General features: G+C 34.0%; 1 protein-coding gene across 1 annotated transcript in view; it reads right to left on the bottom strand.

The window, feature by feature from the left end:
- The window catches only part of CFAP47 (cilia and flagella associated protein 47), a 365,678-nt gene that overhangs the window by 56,308 nt on the left and 289,395 nt on the right, over positions 1–19,975 (bottom strand). Inside the window, exons 52-56 of the mRNA XM_081043051.1 lie at positions 13,171–13,346; positions 11,076–11,183; positions 6,618–6,726; positions 5,596–5,700; positions 2,026–2,182 (exon numbers count right to left, since the gene is read on the bottom strand). Of these exons, the coding sequence (XP_080899177.1) occupies positions 2,026–2,182; positions 5,596–5,700; positions 6,618–6,726; positions 11,076–11,183; positions 13,171–13,346 (655 nt within the window). The remainder of the gene's footprint in view (positions 1–2,025; positions 2,183–5,595; positions 5,701–6,617; positions 6,727–11,075; positions 11,184–13,170; positions 13,347–19,975) is intronic.

The following is a 19,975-nucleotide window of genomic DNA, read 5'->3' on the forward strand; positions in this document are numbered from 1 at the left end:
TGATACAAATTCTCTTGCTAGTTTTCCATTAGATTTTTTCTTTATATTATACTTACTTTTTAAAAGGATTTTTATTGAAATATAGCTAACATACAATATTATATTAGTTTCAGTGTACACCATAGTTATTGAGCATTTATATACCTAAAGAAGTGATCACCGTGATAAGTCCAGCAACCATTGAACACCATACCACGCTATCAATATTATTGACTATATTCCCTATGCTGTACATTACATCCCACGACTTACGGTGTGTGTTTTGTTGTTGTTGTTGTTCCTTTTTCTTTTTTTATTTAATTAAAATTTATTGGGGATGATAATGGTTAGTAAAACTGCACAGGTTTCAAGCATACAATTCTGTAATACATCATCGATATATCACATTGTGTATTCATCACCTAGCGTCATTCTAACTCTCTCATAGTTATGATTTGTACCTACCCTGAATATTTCATTTCCTGCTATGATCCATCTATCAGCCTTGTGTACTCCCACACCAGTAATTCTGAGCCCTGCAACTGGTAGAAACTTTACAAACATATATTTTTTTGGTATGTATCTAAATGTATGGTTTGTAATCCCAGCCAAATACAATACAGTTATATTTGAATTTTGTCAGCTGTGTCTTCCTTTCCCTCTAGCTGTTATTTCAAACCACTGTGTCCCTCTTCGAACCTACTGTATCTCCTTTTCTCAGATGAAAATGTAAACAAAACTGCTCTTAATTACAAAGCCCCTCTACTAACCTAAGAACTTGTCTACTTTTTATTTGTTTTCTCTTGCCCCTCCTATCCATGGCTTTGCCTTCTACCTCAACTCTGATCCCAGTCCTTCCAGAGCCTTAGCCCATCAGGTAACCCTCCCTCCTTTATTGCTTTCACTCCTGCTTAGTCCCAGCTTCTTCCTTCTGCTGATACACATGCTTACGTCTGTTCCATATGAAAACGCTAACTTCCTTGAGCCTGCAACCAACTTTTACTAACTACTGGCATGTCTCTCCTCATCACAGCCGAAGTATTCAAAGGGAATTTTATGTTAGATGACACTATGTTCTTAATTTTTCTCAATTATTTCATTCCAAGAGCATGAAGAGATGAAAACTCCGATAGGTAACTAGTGTTCAGCTTCCGCATTAATCAAAAAATAATAAATTTGCAATGATGACAAAATATTATTTTTCTCCAATCATACGAGTATTGATGGAGATTAAAGAGAATGCTACTGGTCAGGGCTTATAAGGCTCAGGAAAATAGGTAATGTCTGTAATGTATTCCTGATGGTAGCATGAATTCCAACAGTACAACCATTCTGGAGAGTAAGTTGGTTATTTATATCAAAAACTTAACATATGTATTCCTTTTAGCCCAACATTTGAACTATAAAAAATAGATCATAGTAGTAGCAGTAGTTTTAGTATTAGTAGTAATAATAGTTGAAAAGATAAAACTAGTAATGTCCAACATTAGATTTAAAATGTATTTGACAAAACTCATGAGTTGATTTTTATTTCAGACTCACATTATTTGGTCATTTAATAAAAAGTGATCAAAGACTCCACACAATGTAATTTAAAAACATGCATCTCCAATATGACATGTAAAAAGGACCAAGCTTGATTAGAGCCAAAATTTAATCCAAATATACTATTTATAAAGAAAATGAAGGAAACAATATCAGAACACTAGAATTTCTATAAACTTTTAATAAGCATTGGCATATTTGAATAATAATCATAAGAATCTTAAAAGTCTACTAATTTACATGTTTAGATTTACAGAGAAAATTAGAAGAACTTGAAATCTAATTTCTAATTTCTGATTCTGGCTTCACCATTTACAAGCTGTGATTTTAGCCAAGACACTTCATCATTCACACCTCATGTTTTCTCTTTTATAAAATGATGCTGCTGAGCGAATGGAGCTCTAAAGTGTCCACTACATCTAAAATGCAGAGTCTATGATAAAATAAGTTTGATTAATAATTACAAAATAACAGGTAAAATATAAAAAAAAATCAACTTACTTGTTAGTAACATATTGATTAAAACTTCTTCCTTGGTGGGATTTTGGAAAGGTATAACAACAGGTGAATGAGAATGAATGTATGTGGTTGTTCTTTCTATTTCTAGAGGCTGGGGATATAGTCCTACTCCAGATAAGAGGAATTTCCATTCTTTAAACTGTTTAAAGATAAACATTCATAACACATATGTTATAATTGCATCCATTTTATTTGCAACACTTAATAAATGTAATACATGTAAAAGTTTTTGCAGATAAAAACGTTTTGTTGTTAATATTTAACATACACTGTTTTACATTTTCTTCTTTTTACCAATTCCTTTTGATTTTATTGGGAAAAAATTGATCAATGTGTTTTTACACTGATAAAAAGGAGGGTACAAGACCAATATTCAAATATTAAACATATTTCAATGTATATAAGGTTATGTGTAGCAACATTAAAGAGATATCTTAATAAAAACCTTACATTTCTGTTCAAGGTGTTTCATTATTTTTTTAAAGTTAACTTGTCTAACAAACTGGGTACTAAACACTGCACAAAGTTTTCAAAATCTTAGGGTGAATTTCAAATGAAATTCATTTAGGTACCACATAAAGTGAGAGAAGGTGAGGCACGGATTGAAGTCTCATTACAAGGCAGTTTGTACAGCTACATGCCATAATATTTAATTTTTCTGTTAGCACATGATATGGAAGAAGGGCTCAAAAATTATGTGGAGATCGAATGTGACCATCGTTCTTAACTATGCTTCATAAGCCTGCAAGGCTCTGTTGGAAATGTTCCCTTTATATTCACTTAGAATAAAAGTTCCCTACGAGTACAACAGACTGTGACTCAGTTCTGCACTGAACGCTCTACTAACGTTGCAGATGAATCACGAGGTCATTAAATAAAAGCCAAAAAACAATGACCTAGTTTATAATTTCTCCAACTACATAGATGTTTCCAAGCCCAAATTCCAGGAAGAAGAGGTAAACTTGCCTTAAGATTGTTTCAAAGTGGCACCAGTGGAGACAGGAAATCTATAAAATGTTGTCTCTTAGTAGGATTAAAGGCAAGTTTTATCCGCATATTATCTTCAAATGGCTGCATTACTTTTCGTTAGAGATTCTACTTGCATAATGTAAGCTCACTATATTTTCACTTACGATATCCTAACTTGATTACATGTAATTAACTGACTGGGTTCAACTACATTAACAACTGTTTTATGTAAATTACTTACTTTTTGGCTACTTAAATAAATCCTGGATGGCAGAAATGAGGTTATTCTGAATGAGCCAAGCTACAAAAACAAGGTTATGTTTTCATGTTTTGCCAAATACCCTAGAATACTGGCACTTCTAAGTTAAACCACATCCCACCACTACTGAACACTAGTACGCAACAACTGCCCTCGCATTGCTTAAATTACCCCCCTGGGTTCAGAGAGGGACATTCAAAAGCATCCCAACAAACATGTGCATTAACAAAAACAAGGAACTTTTTTTAAGCCTATCTTTATCTGAAACTTCTTTGAAAGGAGATACCGTCAAATCTTAAACATCCAATCCCAATGTTTCTGAAACATAAAACAAGTGAAGGTAAAAGATAGTAAATCTGACTTGCACACTGAGCAGAGTTCAAGGGTACTGGAGTTGTCTAAGAATTAACAAAGTTTTCCACAGACACAGGCTGCAGAATCATAGACTCATGCTGGGTAATAAAACCACTTTGACCTTGTCTTCTTTCCTTCATTGATGCTCTTCTGTCCTTTAGATGCAGCAAGTCACACAGTCAAGTACAAATGAAATAAATAATGTCAACTATTTGGAAATAAAACCACTGAAAACCAAGAAAAATAAATCTCAGAACATAACGTTTGGTACCAAAGAGAAGTACAATTACCACATTTGCTGCTTGTATTATTATTCCTCTTATTCTGATATGCAGTAACAATCTCATTTAGAGAATCTGACAGGATAATGTGAGTTCATGCTCTCTGCAGTTGTGATATCCTAATGATATTTAGCTTAGGATTCAAAATCTGCACACACAACTTTAGCCTAGGGTTGTATTTTTACAATGCAGAGCTCTGTACATGGATCCAAATCAGAAACGCATGAAATAAAAAACTACAGCCATTTCCTTAAGTTCAGCAAAGAGTAACAAACAAGTTAAATAATAGTTAGAACTTAGCGCATAAGAATTGCCATTACTAGATTTTAGATTAATCAGTTATTCAGTTGTACATGTCAGTTCAAACGTTTTTATCCATGAAATCAAGAGAGGGACAGAAATCTATATGAGTTTTTCCCTAAGTTACTGTAATTGTAAACTCATAGACTTAGAAAAGTAAATCCTAAAATTTTATTTTAAAAATTATCTTTCTTAGATGCCTACACATATATAATATATACTGTATTTTCAAAAATTCATTCAATTGATACTTTAAGATGAACTGGTTTTGCTTGCAAAGAATGTTGACTGGATGAATTAAATAAAAAAGGAAGACTCGAATGATTCAAAGATGAAAAGGAAAGAAAAAATAAAGGCAAAAAAAGAAAAACAGAATGGCAAGAAAAATCACAAAGGTTAGGGCAGTACATTGAAAAGACTGAAGGGGTCTGGACCTTGCAGCAGAAAGAAAGGATGAGTGATGATTGAAGTCTAACTACCGATGAATCCTTGGAGATTTGCTACGACTCAGAAGATGCCTAGTGACTAAAATCAAGACCAGTGTAAAACTGACTTACAAAAGGTTTGATTTGATTACTTACTTGTTTGAGTTCTTTTGAGTTTGATTAAGAATTTCACGTCCAACTTCTAGGCTAGGATTTTCTAAAGCTATTAAGATGGGGAACTGATCATTGCTCTGCTGAAGTGCCACATCATCCTTGAATAGATATAATTTCTACCAGAAATGCAAGCAACTAAATTGTCACCAATAATTAAGTATGATGAAGGGGCTAACCCTGCTATGAAGCACTGATTTGAAAGACCTGCCTTGTTAAAAGTATTTTTGTAAAAGAAAATAATCTCCATTGTACTTTCCCTTCTGTACGAGAAGGATGACTATTTCTTTTCTTTAATATTTTTGAGTTAAGCGTACTTCCATAGTATTGCTTCAGGTCATGTATAAGTTAGTAATCATGTAGGAAATTTAACAGCCTCAATTTCTTTTTTCTAAAGGTAAATTACACATTGTTTTGGAAACGAGGACACTTTAGTCACCACAAGTCCCGCACTGATGTTGGGACCCCTGTATTATATTTGATTCCACTGCATCACAGATGACAGACGTTTGTGAGCTCCTTGGTGCCAGCAATTTGGCATTTACATTAAAATACCTATTTTAAATCTGGGCATATATTCTCCTTCATTCAAGCAATCTAAGGATTTAAAATGCCTTCTTTAAATGCCCACACATTCATGATGTATACTGTATTTCCAAAAGTTCATTTAACGAATAGTTTACAATAAACTTGTTCTGCTTGCAAAAGATGTCAACTGGATGAATAAGAGTTACTTATTTGTTGACACTGAAATGTAATGAACTTTACTTGGTCCAAGAATACTCTATCATACCTGAGCACAATGGAAGATAATAGAAGCTTGATGACCAGTTCTTCCAAGACCGGAAGGATGAAAATCAACAGATACCTCTTTGGTGGAGAAGGGAGGTACAGTTAGCTGTGTGAATTTAGAAGAAAAAGAAAAACAAAACAATGAATACTTTTGTTCCAGTCAGCATCTCTGTGTGCTAGGTAGGGTATATATAAGATGAGAAGCAAGTTTTTTATATCATTATTTACCTTGATAATCAGTCTATGCTTACTTATTGAAGCATTTATGGGTAATAATTATTTTAAAATCCTTACGTAAACATGAGTACAGTGCTACAAAAACAAGAGTAAAATTATATACACATATATCTTTCCATTTATTATCATTAACATTGTGTGCTCCTAATTTGTTCTACAATATGTAACATACAAATTTATTTTTATAAATTTATTTTTGAGTTATTTCCTAATATTGAAGTTAGTTGCCTATTTCATACTTAAGAATATTTGATAAATGTATAAAAGAATGAATGGATTAGAAAGACATGGTTGGAAATGTGAAAACAGAGTCCATATTCTTCATTACGTAATGTAAGGTGGCATCTGCAACATATTGTATTAGTTTTCCCTCGGACCACCATTTACATTCGTCTGTAAAAGTAGTGACGTAAAGGATATGAAGACACCACTGCCTAATGAGGAATTTCAGTGATTTGTAAACTATATTCTGAACATCATATTCCATTAAATTTATGGAAAATATAGTGTCAAGTAATAAAGCACAACCAGTTTATTTAGAATTCAATAAGAGCATGACTCTAGCATATATAATTTCAAAAATTTATATGAACATGATATTGTTTTTTTTATAAATTAAAATTGGGGACATACATACATATGAGTATATTATAAATTCTGTTTTTAAATTTTAGACATTTGAAACCTTATTAATAATTCAAATGCTAATAGTCTACAGTGTCGCCAATTCAGAATTGAAAAATGCTCTAGTAGTCATAGGTTACTTGGCTTTCTGAGTATACTTACTGGTGACTGGTTAGTATCCAGGACAAAATTGTCAGGATTATTGTTTGTTACTTGCAATTCTAGGGTTTCATGCGTAGTATTAACTAAAGAAATCATCTTAGTGAGATACCTAGAAGGGAAAACAAAGCTAGTAAACTTGTTCAATGATAATTTTATAAGCTTGATGATTGTTTTAGGTTGACTTGCATCCCCAAAAAAGTTGTATTGAAGTCCTAACTCCAACTTCCTCAGAGTGTGACCTCATTTGGAAATACAGCTATTGCAGTTATTAGTTAAAATGTGGTCATACTGGAATAGGGTGGCCCTTATCCAATATGACTGCTGTCCTTATAAAAAGACAATATGAAGACAAACAAGAAGATGGCCATATGACAATGGAGCTGGAGATTGGAGTGATGCATCCAGAAGGCAAGGAACAACAAGGATTGCTGGCAAGCACCAGAAGCCAGAAGAGGCCAGGAAGGATTCTCCTTTATTGGTTTCAGAGGAAGCATGGTCCTGCTGAAATCTTGATTTCAAACTTCTAGCCTCCAGAACTGTGAGACAATACATTTATGCTGTTTTAAGCCACCTAGCTTGTAGTACTTGTTATGGCAGGCCTAAGAAACTAATAGAATGACTTGCGTGAGTTTCGAAAGAAGAATAATCATGCATGAACTAATGACATTTTGCTAAATTGGGTAATCCCTGATTCTCTACTTTTGACACCAAATGGTATTACACATTGAGTATTGGAATATATTCCAGTTTTAGGAGCAATGTTTATCCATTATTTTATAACTGCTAAATCCAGACAAAGAAGGTAACACAGTCTAGAAATAATAACAAAGAATAATCAATTCACAAGCTTCTGTCCATTACACTGAGAAGATCCAAACTGATGATGAGTAAATAAGCCCCCTAAAAATGTGGTTGGTATTTATGCTCAAAGCAAAGAATAATCAAAAGGTTTCATAATTCTCAATCCACTGTACTTTTTAATGCCTTTTGATATACAGCATCAAAATTGTCATCCTGTAGCAAGGCAAATCAAAATCACACTGAGATATCACCTCAAACCTGTTAGGATGGCTACCATTTTTTTAATAAAGTAAGATAATGTGTTGGTGAAGATGTGGAGAAAAGGGAACAGTGGTACACTGTTAATAGGAATGTAAATGGTTACAGACACTATGAAAAACAGTATGGAAGTTCGTCAAAAAATTAAAATAGAACTACCACATGATCCAACAACCCCACTTCTGGATATACAGCCAAAGGCAATGAAATCAGAGATACCTACAATAGCCAAGATATGGGAACAACCTAAATGTTCATCAGTGGATGGGTAGATGAAGAAAATATGGTATGTTTTCCTTACACCTCAAATATTATTATCAGCAAAGCTCATTAGCTCTACTTTCAAAAATACACCATAAATTGATCACTTCTCACCACACTCACTGTCAACACTCAGGTCCAAGGTGCCATCACCTTGGTGCTGAATTAGTATAATGACTTCCTAACTGATGTTTCTCTCACATCACATACAGATGTCAATTCCAGACAGACTGTAGATCTAAATATGAGAGCTACAGATAACATATTGACTTAAAAATAACATAGAAGTTTTTAATGACCTTGGAGTATGGAAGAACTCGATAAATTAAACTACATTAAAATTAAGAATTTAATTTCATTCAAAGACTCCATTAAGAGATTGAAAAGGAAATTCACAGTTTAAGAAAAGGCATTTGCAACCCACAAAGGTTTGTATCCAAAATATATAAAGACCTGTAAATTATAAAGGAAAATACAGGCAAACTAATAGAAAAACAGTCAAGGAACATGAACAGGCACTTCATAAAAGACTAGATCAAAATGGTCTATAAACATATGAGAAGGGAGTCAACCAAATTAGTCATAAGGAAAATATATAAATTAAAAGTACGTAGAGGACTTCACACACACCGCAATGGCTAAAATTAGTCTTATAATACCCACGTTTTTGAGGATGTAAAGCAACTACAATTCATATATGGCTGGTGGAAGTGTAAAGAGATAAAACCAATTTCAAACTCTGTCATTATCCACTAAATCTAAACAATATTATATTCCTATGTTTATACAGAGTAGAAATGAACACAAATGTGCAACAAAAGCATATACAACGTTATAAACAATGTTTTTCATAACATACCAAACCTAGAGAAAAACAACCAAAGTCAATAAACAATAAAAAGGAAATTCTTTTTGCAGAAAATATAATAAATGAAGCATGGCATATAGAACAACATGAACAGAGGTTAGGTCAATAAGGACCAACTATCATTTTAGAGCCTTACATGTAAATATGAGTAAAACAAGCATCAGAGAAAGTTTGTAATAGGAAAGAACAAAACCAAAACCATACACATAAAGACAAAGACCAGGGCTTCTTAAAATGACCATCCATGTTTTAAGGGATATGAGAGAAAATATTACAAACATGAGATGAGAAAAGAATGTTGTATTTTAAAAAAACAAAGGAAAAATGCAAATAATATGTTGATAGCTGACAAGAAAATTCAACGAACAGATTGGAAGATAAAATTGAGTAAATCTGTCCAAATGCAAAAAGACAAATATCAGGGAAAAGGGCAAAACGAGGTAAGAAAATGAAAATGTCGGCCACTAAGTTTTAAATCCAAAACAGAGGTGTTGTAGGAAGAGAAATGAAAGAAAACAGATAGCATAATTCGAGATTTCCAGAAACAAAATGTCATGTGTTTCCACATAGAAAGAGAACCCCGACTCCCTGGAAAAATGTATGAAAATAGAGCCACACTGATATATATCAGGAATTTGAAGGACACCAGGTACAAAGACGTACCGTGCAAACTTCGAAGATCATAAGGATCCAGGACAAGGTCTGGTTAAAACAACAGTTATTATCAAACATGTTTTAATATTATGTGACTTCTCATTATACCCAGTACGACTTAGATAAAAACAAATTACATTTAGAAAATATGTTCACAACGAGAACTTAAAAAGAAAAAGGCTAGTGCTTTTTAGTGGATAAAAAACATGATTGTAAAATCAGTTGAACCAAATGTTTTCACAAAATTGTCTTTACACTTATTACTAATTGTTTACACACATATAGCTTTCATGTATTAATATGTATTAATATATTTTTAAAACAAGAAAAAAATACATAAAACTAGAAATTAAATTGTAAATAACATATAGTAGATACTGCTGATGCCTCATCCAGCTCCCCAAGAAGATTTTTACCAGCTCTCTGCCCCCACCCCCTAACTTCTACATGCTTACTGTTGGTCTTCCATCTAAGACCTTCAGACGATTTCCCCTGGGTCCTGGAGCCTCTTCACCCTTACAGCAGATGTGTCTGGGAGTTTATAGCTCATCCCAAGGAAGCTTCTAGTGACTAGTATGGGTGTTCAAAAACCCAGCATCTTGGCATCCAGACAAGACAAACTCTGAGATGTAATTTATGCTCTCGGGCTTTCTGCAAGATCAGATAAAGTCTGGGACTGTGCCTGCAATCACACCCTTGCTTAGCATCTTCCCTTTTCTTACCTCGCTTCCCCTATTCTCTTACTGATTTTTCCTATAGGCATTACTTCCTCAATAAATCACTTGTAGTGATGTTTTAGCTGGAAATCTGGTACTAGGAGAATTCAACATTCTTCTGGTGTGCTAGGGTGAGAAATTATTGAAAAGGCACTGATTTGCCAAACTAGCAGAAACTGTGATTTGACGCCAGACAAGTAATAAGAACTCAGCCACCTAAATATAAACGGTCATATCTCAAGGGAACATGATATTAACCAAGGGACCAAGTATTCTCAGTTGACCACCGTTCTGCTTACCCTCTGCTTTGCCTTGACCAAATTTTAGTCAGCCTTCTCTCTTTCCTACAAGTCTCTGAACCATGCTTGTTCCCAAGCCTGAGCAAGAACACACAAAAAGGTGGAACATGCCTCCTTTCTCAGCTTTTCTTGGGAATCAGCTTACCCCAGTGAGATGATTTTCCTATCAGTTCCCACAGGCCATTTTCCCTTCCTCGACCTAGCTTTCCCTCCAAAGATTCCGCTGATCTCTCTCTGCTTGCCCCTCCTTTACCCTATAAAAGAAGAAGCTATTTCTATTTGGCTTTGTGACACTTGCAGATTTCTGAGATCCTAATATTGCCCCCACTGCACTAGTCCCCCTCCAACTATTTCTACAGTCCCTTTCCCTCCTCTGCAATAATCAGTTTGAATAAAAGCATCTCCTTACTAAGTCCTGACTTGTTTTTCTTCCACATAAGTTTTCCACGGGGTAGTTTAAATATCAAACCTTTTCCAGAAAAGAAAATCAATTAAAAATATACTCATGTCTTATTAAAAATATTAAATGAATTTAAAAATACTCTTTTAGATAAACTTTTTTTCTTCCATGAAATACTTTTATGTGTTAAATAAAACTTACTTGCCAAGATCACATCTTATTTCTGGTATTGTGGTTGGTTTTGGCAACTCAACAGTAAATTTCAGTAAATACCAGAACTCTAGAGCCTTATCAGGTTGAAAAACAATGCTGGTGGAGAAAATATACAAAATCTTATCAGTCATTTTAGTTTGCATAATAAATTTAGCAGAAAACAGAAACCCCAAACACAATATTTGACAACTGCTCTGCGACACATTCTACTCTCATTGTAGATACAGTTTTAATTTTTTTCATTTTCGGTGAGAAAATCACTTGATTATTCAAGAAAAACAGTGCCATCATTAACACCTGTGTAATAAATGTTTGTCAAATCAATGAAAAACATTTAAACATAATTCAAATATCTTGCAGGAGCTATAACAAGAAAAATCCTGCTTTCAAACTGTGATTTAATCAAATTAGTTTGTTGAATTGAACACATGTATATTTTCGAGTGAAGGCTATCAAGTGACATGCAGCTCTGGAGAGCTTCCTTTATAATCAGCTTGTGCTCATCTATGGGGGAGACAGAGAGAGAGCATGTGGCAGTCTAAAAGTATAACTGGGCTGGTATCCCGGGTCTGTCATCCTTCATTTGTGCAGACATGAACAAGTCACTTAACTTTTTGAGCTTCAATTTCATCACTTATAAAATGGGAGCAATCTTCCCTCCTCTCAGGGGAACTTTGAGAAGTTTATGTGTGTTTTTCTGTCCATGCCCCAGTGATGATAACAGAGTAAGCAGTCAGTAGGTATTACCCAAAATTGTGTCATTTAATGTACGCTGATAAAGAAAATTCAAGATTCAATCTGTGTTCACAATGCCTCCATAGTCACACTGGGGAGAGGAGACTAGCCCATATTTTAATGGTAATCTATCAAAATAGTTTCTTTTACAATGTTATGTTCTTAGTTTCATGCTTCACATTATCAAATTTTTTCTCCTTTAAAATTTCACAAATATATTCATTTATTCATCACCCATTAAAATAAAAATTACCCTAACTCTGAAAAAGCATATAAAGTAGCAAAAGGCATTTTCATGGAATAATGGGATGCAATACTAAATTTAGTCTTTAAAATTATAGTAAGTAAATGGGCTATAACTTTAGAAACAAATAAAGTTGATTATTTTACTATAAATGAATTGATTTAATCATAAACATAGAGGCTATGTATTTGTGTGTGCATGCATCTGAATACACAGCACTAAGAAAGCTTTTCATAATTATCATGCTATAAAAACACTTGTCCTTGCATTGCTAATACGTGTGTATGCTTGTGATGTGTATGTGTGTGTGTATATATAGACGGTCCCAGACTTATGATGGTTTGACTTACAATGGTTCAGCTTACCATTTTTCAGCTTCTCAGTAGTGCAAAAGCAGCATGCATTCAGTAAAAACTGTAATTCAAATTTTGAATTTTGACTTTTTCTGGCCTCCAACTGATACTCTACAGTATATTCATTGTATTAGATGATTTTGCCCAACTGTAGGCTCATGTAAGTGTTCTGAGCACATTCAATGTAGGCTAGGCTAAGGTATGATATTCGGTAGGTTAGATGTATAAAATGCATTTCTGACTCAACAACATCTTCAATTTACAATGGGTGTGTTGGGACGTAGCCCCATTGTAAGTTGAGGAGCATCTCTGTATATATTCAGCATAGTATACCGTTAATATTTTGTATGTCCTCCAAGTGGATAATTTGTATTTAATTGAGAATATAAAATATAAACTAATTTCATCAAGAAAATTGGAAGTTTAACCCCTAATCCTTATGTAAACATTTTCACTTGATTCAATTATTTGCCCCTAGAAAAATTCGATCAGTGAAAAGTGAAATGAAAGAGGGTATATAAAGAACAATTTAGGAATTACTTAATTTGAAATTCCAATAAATAATATTTTTGCATTGGAGAAAATAATGCTAACTCTAAATGAGTACATTTTACAAATGAATGGTACTAAATAAAGCTAAAACTATGAGCAAGTATAATTTGAATGATTATAGCATGTAAATAAATAATCATTTTAAAAGCTTAATTTCAAAGGATTAACAATAAAATATAATGCCATATTGAAACCATACCTTTCATCTCTACAGCCTGTAGTCGCTGGAGAATAACATACAGCATAGCTGATACATTCTTTTGGAGGCAGTACAAATTCCTTGAGTCCACTAAGGGCAGGATTTGTTAACTGCACTTTTAAGGCAACACTTTCTTCTTTTGAATTGCAAAGAGGTATTTCAAAGCGAACGCTCTCCTAGAATTACAGAACAAAGATAACCAGCTCTTAGTATCAGCGTAGAGTCATTGTTCCAAGAAGCCAATACAAAAAATACTTTTATACAATAAACATAAGGCCATTTGTTTTCTGTCCTTGATCCACTAGTGAACGTATCTCAATGATTTTTAATCTTTTGTTTTCCTTGATTAGTCTTGGTAAATGGTAAAATTATTATTATTTTTTCAACAACAAATACTCTGAGAGATCTATCTAGCTAAATGCTAAGGACTCTGTGAAATTATATTTAAAATATATTTTTCCTCAGTACCATTATTAATATGTGGTCCGTTTATCAATGTTGTCCTCTAGCAGTAGTACTCAAACTTCAGCATGCACAAGAATCACCTATAGAGGTTATAAGCACAGAGTATCGGCACCCTGCCCCAAAGATTCTGCTTCAGTAGATCTTGGATGGAGTCTGAAGACTTCGATTTTGAAAACACTGTAGCTGCTGCTGCTGACCCAAATGACATCTACCGTGTTTCCCCGAAAATAAGACCTAGCTGGACCATCAGCTCTAATGTGTCTTTTGGAGCAAAAATTAATATAAGACCCAGTCTTATAAAATATAAGACTATGTGTAATATGATATAATACCGGGTATAATGTAATTAATATAATATAATATAATATAATATAATATAATATAATATAATATAATATAATACCAGGTCTTATATTAATTTTTGCTCCAAAAGACGCACTAGAGCTGATTGTCTGGCTAGATGTTCTTTTCGGGAAAACGGGGTATTAAGTAGCTCTGTACACTGGCATTAAGTAGTAAGGACAATCTGAACTAAGAAGTCAAATTATACTAACGATACGACTACCTTCCTATTTAGATTCCTTCTCTCTCTTCTGGTTTCTCCCATCCTGCACCTCTGGCTACACACTCAGCCCTGGAAGGCACTCTTCAAGTTCCAAGATATGTCCTGATCCTCATTTTGACCCATCCTGGCTAATAACTCATATTTCATTCTATGATAGCCATGATTTCCACTCCCATAAAAGCCGTCAACTGAAGCAAAAGTGTTAAAGGTGAATAATAGATAGGATGTATCTCAAGCTTAAAAAGACCAGTTGTCTATAATGCCTTAACCCAATGAAAAAAGAGGATGTTGCACATTTCAGTCATAATTTAATGATTGGTAATGGATGTGCTTTAGGACATTGAGCTGTTTTGAAATTTATCAAATCACATTACAGGAGTGGCAGGGAAAAGAAAAACCCAAAACAAAGAAACAAACAAACGAAAACCTTGATACTAAGCTGGTGGGGAGAGTTGGTGATGGGGAGAGAGTTATTCACAAAACATATCTTCAACACAGACATTGTAGCTTCGTCCATGCAGCAAACATTTGCTTCATTACCTCTATATAAATAAATGAGTAGATAAACATTACATTTTAGGGGAATGTAATAGCATTTAGTGTGGTGAACAACACCTGGCAAGGAAAAATGGAAATCAAGAATACGTACAAGTTTATAATTGTAGTAGATATCATTTATTGTAAATCAGATTTTATTATAAACGCAATGGAGAATGGCCATCTACAATAGTTTCAGGCGATACTAGAATTGTGGATTCCAAAAATAAATGGGCATTTAAATTCCTGCAGTAAAATATCCAATGCTCGCAATTATAAAGAAGGAAAAATGAAAATGTAAAATGCAAAAAAAGCCCAACAATGGTATTATGTCACAGAGTTTACTATTTCCTAGGCAACCTGACACATTCTGTAAGACTGGTACAGAACTTGGCCTCCTAAGAACTTTCTAAGGGACAAAGAAATCAACAACTAAACCAAAGGAATGTGCCAGAATAACAAGTACCAACAACGATATATATGCCTAGAAATGTTTCCCAGGTCTTTAGACAGAAAACTGGCATGAGACATTTTGGACTAGACATTTGTCCTGTTCTACTACTCATGTATTTTCCAGAGAAGGTGAGTGTCAGTTTAAGACAATGCTATAGCTTCTTCACAGAAGTAAGAATGCTAGATCAGCGTTAAAACATTTTCAAAATGTTTTAACCACAACCCAGACGAATCATGTTACATCATGATCCAGCCCATATACACACACCAAGGAAGAGGGAAAAAGAAGCTTCCCAAAAGAGTCCCGACTCTTACCTTATGTGATACTGATACTTTCTATTTGTTCTTTCTATTCTATTCCTTTAAAAATTTAAACAATGCTCATTTTGACCCTTACATTTTGAGAACTGTACAGTGAAAAACTCTGGTCTAAAGAGAAATAAAGTGCTAGAATATCGAATTGCTTTGTGTCTTATCACACATAACTTTGAACAGAAAATAAGACAAAAACACCTTCAATCTACTGTTTCTACTATGAACCATGTCACAGAAGCATGCCCTAGTGTAATGAGCATGTTAGGACATTCTACAGTTGGCCGAATCTCAAGAGAAGGAAATGGCGATGGCGGCCAAGAGGCAGTTGTGTCACAGCTCCTCTTTGACACATCCACGGCAAATATCACTACCTGATCATTTCACTCTTGTCCAGTAGATCTGGAGATCTGGATGGCACCTCAAAATCCTTCACAGAGCAGCCTTCTAGACAGCAATCATCAACGGCTTAGAGCTACTGACACTAAGAGTAGCACTACAAACTCTAGAGAATGTCTGCGATTTAATTCGCTGAAGTCTCAAAATCAGCAATAGACCCCATAAGAACGAACGTTTCATTAGAGTAAAACATTTCAAGTTGTCAATGAATTGTGCTATATTTCTAGTGTAGTAAAATATATGTCAAATTTAACTTTAATATTATGAAAATAATTTCTAACTTTCATCATGGTTTGAATATTGTTTTCTTCCAATTTAAATAGATAAAAATCCCTAAATGACACCTTTAAAATACGGCATTATATGGATAACTTCTAGTAAATATCCATCTGCCAAAATACTGTCAAAATTATTTTGGACAGGATTAATTATTTAACTATCTATATTTCTCAAGGTTATAAACATTAGATATTTCTTTAAGTACTTGACGCATTCGGCAAGTTAAAGAGAAAACTTTTTGTCATTTATCATTTTATGACATGAGCAAAATTTGTAAGTTTATTCTCAGAACACCTCCTTTGTGTTATCGATATAATCCAGAAATGCATAACTATTTTGAGCAAATAACATACAAAAATATGAAGAAGTCATCTGAAAAAATGGTTAATAGTCTCATCTAAGGTATCCCACCATCCCAGTTCCATTTTATGATAAATAAATAATTCTTAGTCATCAGGAAGTGCAGTCAGTTGAATTTCTGTTAATTTCTGTGGAAGTGATGTGTGTCACCTCTATAACAAGATGACTAAGACACTAGTGGAAATTCTCTTCTGTCTCTTTTCTCTTTCTCCACCTATATGCAGGATGATGGAACCATATACTATGGGAGGAGCTTGGCTCCCTGGATCATAACATGAAGGATGCCAGTCACCAACCAGAAACAAATGCACCAGACTGTTACAATTATTAAAAACTTTTACGGTGTTAAGCCATTGAAATCCTGGAGTTGGTTCTATCAACTACAAATACCCTACCACATTTAGTGAGTCCTCAATAAATAGCGTAACAATGCCTTTCATAACATGGAGATAGAATTATCTATGGTTCCAAGGTTTGTGTCTTTATTTGAAAATCTAAATCAACAGAAAAACGTCCCATGATCTGTCCTATTTCAATTTTATTTTTGATTTCTAACTCCACTAGATTGTTAGCTCTGTGCAAATTAGGGGCCTTGTTTGTATTGCTCATCATTGTTCTTCAGCATCTAGAATAGTGCTGGGCATACCAGAGACAATAAATATTCATTAAATAATAAAATATGCAATTTATAAGAGGCATTATATATAAATATAATTATTAATATCTGATATTCTATATAATCAAAACTTTAATCTAACTAATACAGCAACCATGTGAAAATCTGACTCAGGAGGTGTTTAAAAATCTCAAGGCAGAGAACCCTATGATTTCACTGATATGTGGTATATAAACCAAAAAGAACAAGACAAACAAATGAGAAAGAAAAACTCATAGACACAGACAATAATTTAGTGGTTACCAGAGGGTAAGGGGGTGGGGGGTGGGTGATGAGGGTAAAGGGGATCAAATATATGGTGATGGAAGGAGAACTGACTCTGGGTGGTGAACACACAATGGGATTTATAGACGATGTAATACAGAATTGTACACCTGAAATCTATGTAAATTTACTAACAATTGTCACCCCAATAAATTTAATTAAAAAAAAAAATCTCAAGGTAACCCAGGCTACCTTCTTTCATGAAGGTTATTGAGTAAGGATGGCAGCCTCAGAAGGGACAAACACAGTGGGTTAAGTTACCATTTGGTTACCAATTCACACATTCTCCGAGCAGGAACAATTTAATCCACTGAGTATTTGTACTGAAAACTTCATATTTCGTTCTGTCACTGGGTCAGAGTAAATAAAGAATATGCTTTTTGCCCATAACAGTTTAATGTAGTCAATGACAATTCCACATACACTAGCAGGAAGTATTTTTCACCATATCCTCTCCCAGAAGATAATCATGAGTTCATTATAAAAGGATTATTTCTGAGGTCCAAAGCACACAATAATATTAACATAAGCATGGTATATTATTGAAGAAGTCTTCAATTTTAATTTTATTCTATTTGAAAACATTACCAAGTCAATAAAGAAACTGTTCCAAAGGCTATTTTGAAATGCAGCATATAATTTGGAGGAAGTGATAACTCTAATCTGTTTCAGTAATTTTCCTAAATTGAAAAGTCAGTGCCAGCAGTGCAGAACTCAGAGGAACCAGGTAGACAGCCATAAACTAGAAACGTCATTGTCATGCCTCTGCTACTGTCACCTGCATGTCGTGTCACCGTACCTACAGAAAGGATGCCTCCCACCCCCATCTCCAATCCTCTGCCATCCAACCTGAGACATACAGAATGCAGAGGCGCAATCGAGGTGGGTGCTAATACCAGACTGGGGGTGACCTAGGGGGGGAGGCTGCATTGATACCGTAGGCACCCAGGCGTTGTAAAAAAGCCAGGAACTCCTGTAGAATATATAGGCTTGTTCATGTAACCATGTGTGTGTGGGGGGGGTATGAAACTTATCTAATTGCAGGTACTGACTCCTAGGAAGTACCTTCCTGCATAGCTGTTGAAGACAGATTCTTTCTCTATATAAATATATATATAGAGAGAGAGAGCTATCTAACTATATCTATATCTACCTATGGTATAGCAATGTACGTATCTTGTGATTTAACACAAAACAGGCCATGAGATATTTTTGTAAAAATCCCATTTAAGAATTTTTCACAACTTGTCAAGATACATTCAAAGCAAAATGCTTATTTTTCCTATGTTAGTACTTCATGAGAAAGAAAAACTTTCAGTGCCATGTACAACTCCCATGACCTATGATCTATCACCCAGAAAAATAAAGAATATGAAAATATAAAGGAAAGAAGAAAATACATAACAAAATGAGTATCTAAAATATGTTTTTCACATTATGGAGAATAAAATTTTAAACTAAAAACTTACTAAAAATAGTTGGCAACTCACATACTGTGCTGTTTTGTATTAATGTTTTATATTTGACAACAAGTGGATTAACAGTGTTTTTCAACATGCTCCTCCCTTACTATTATAGCTTTTGGAGAGACTTTTGGGTCTCACCATTAACAATATAGTGAATTTAATTGAAGGCTGATTACAGAACAAAAAAATAAGTAAAGAAATGGTCATGCAATTATTATTGACAATAGAACAAATATTATGAAGACTATGACTGATCTTACTTAAAGCACATAAAGTTTTCTTCTCACACTTAAGTATTGTTTCCAGAAAATATTGCTCATTGCTATATACTGCAATTATTGTAGTGGGAAGACAGTGCATGACTCTCATTAAACTCCCACAGCCAAGCTATATGACATACAAGATATTTTTGAGTTCAAACAAAATGGAACAGCAGATACTACATGTTAAAATTTCCAAGAGAAATTGTAAATATTTTATACCAACAGAGAATGAACTACTCACAACCAATTATTGTTTATTGTGAATATAATCTACTTTTTGGAACCTGCTATAAGAAATAACCAAATTTATGTGCCTCGAAGGTCCCAATATTTCTTACAAAAACCTTATTTTAGAGAGATTCTGATCATTCATTCATCTCCAGGGAAGATATGGAAATTGGGTTGAACGTAACAAAAGCTGAGAAGCAGACAGAAAATCAGAGAGGGCTTACTGTCTTGAAAGCTCTATTTGCCACATCTGAGGCTTTAAGGTTTAAGGAAAATATTGCTGAAAAGTTTAGCTAAAACAGCAAATGCAGTAAAAAATATTAGGAGACAATATATAGGTGAGGATAACAGTTTTAACGTACTTCTGAAAGTATTCAGAAAGCATCTTCTTCAAGAAGTGCACAAAGGTTTATTTGATGGAATTATTTAAAATAACCCGTAGCATCTCTATCAACTAAATCTTCATGTCCGCAAATTAAAGAGCACCTAAGTTCTTACCATAAAACTCCTATTGCTATTAGAAAGGTGAGAAAATGTG

The sequence above is a fragment of the Rhinolophus hipposideros genome, assembly GCF_964194185.1.
Source record: "Rhinolophus hipposideros genome assembly, chromosome: X".
NCBI lineage: Eukaryota > Metazoa > Chordata > Mammalia > Chiroptera > Rhinolophidae > Rhinolophus > Rhinolophus hipposideros.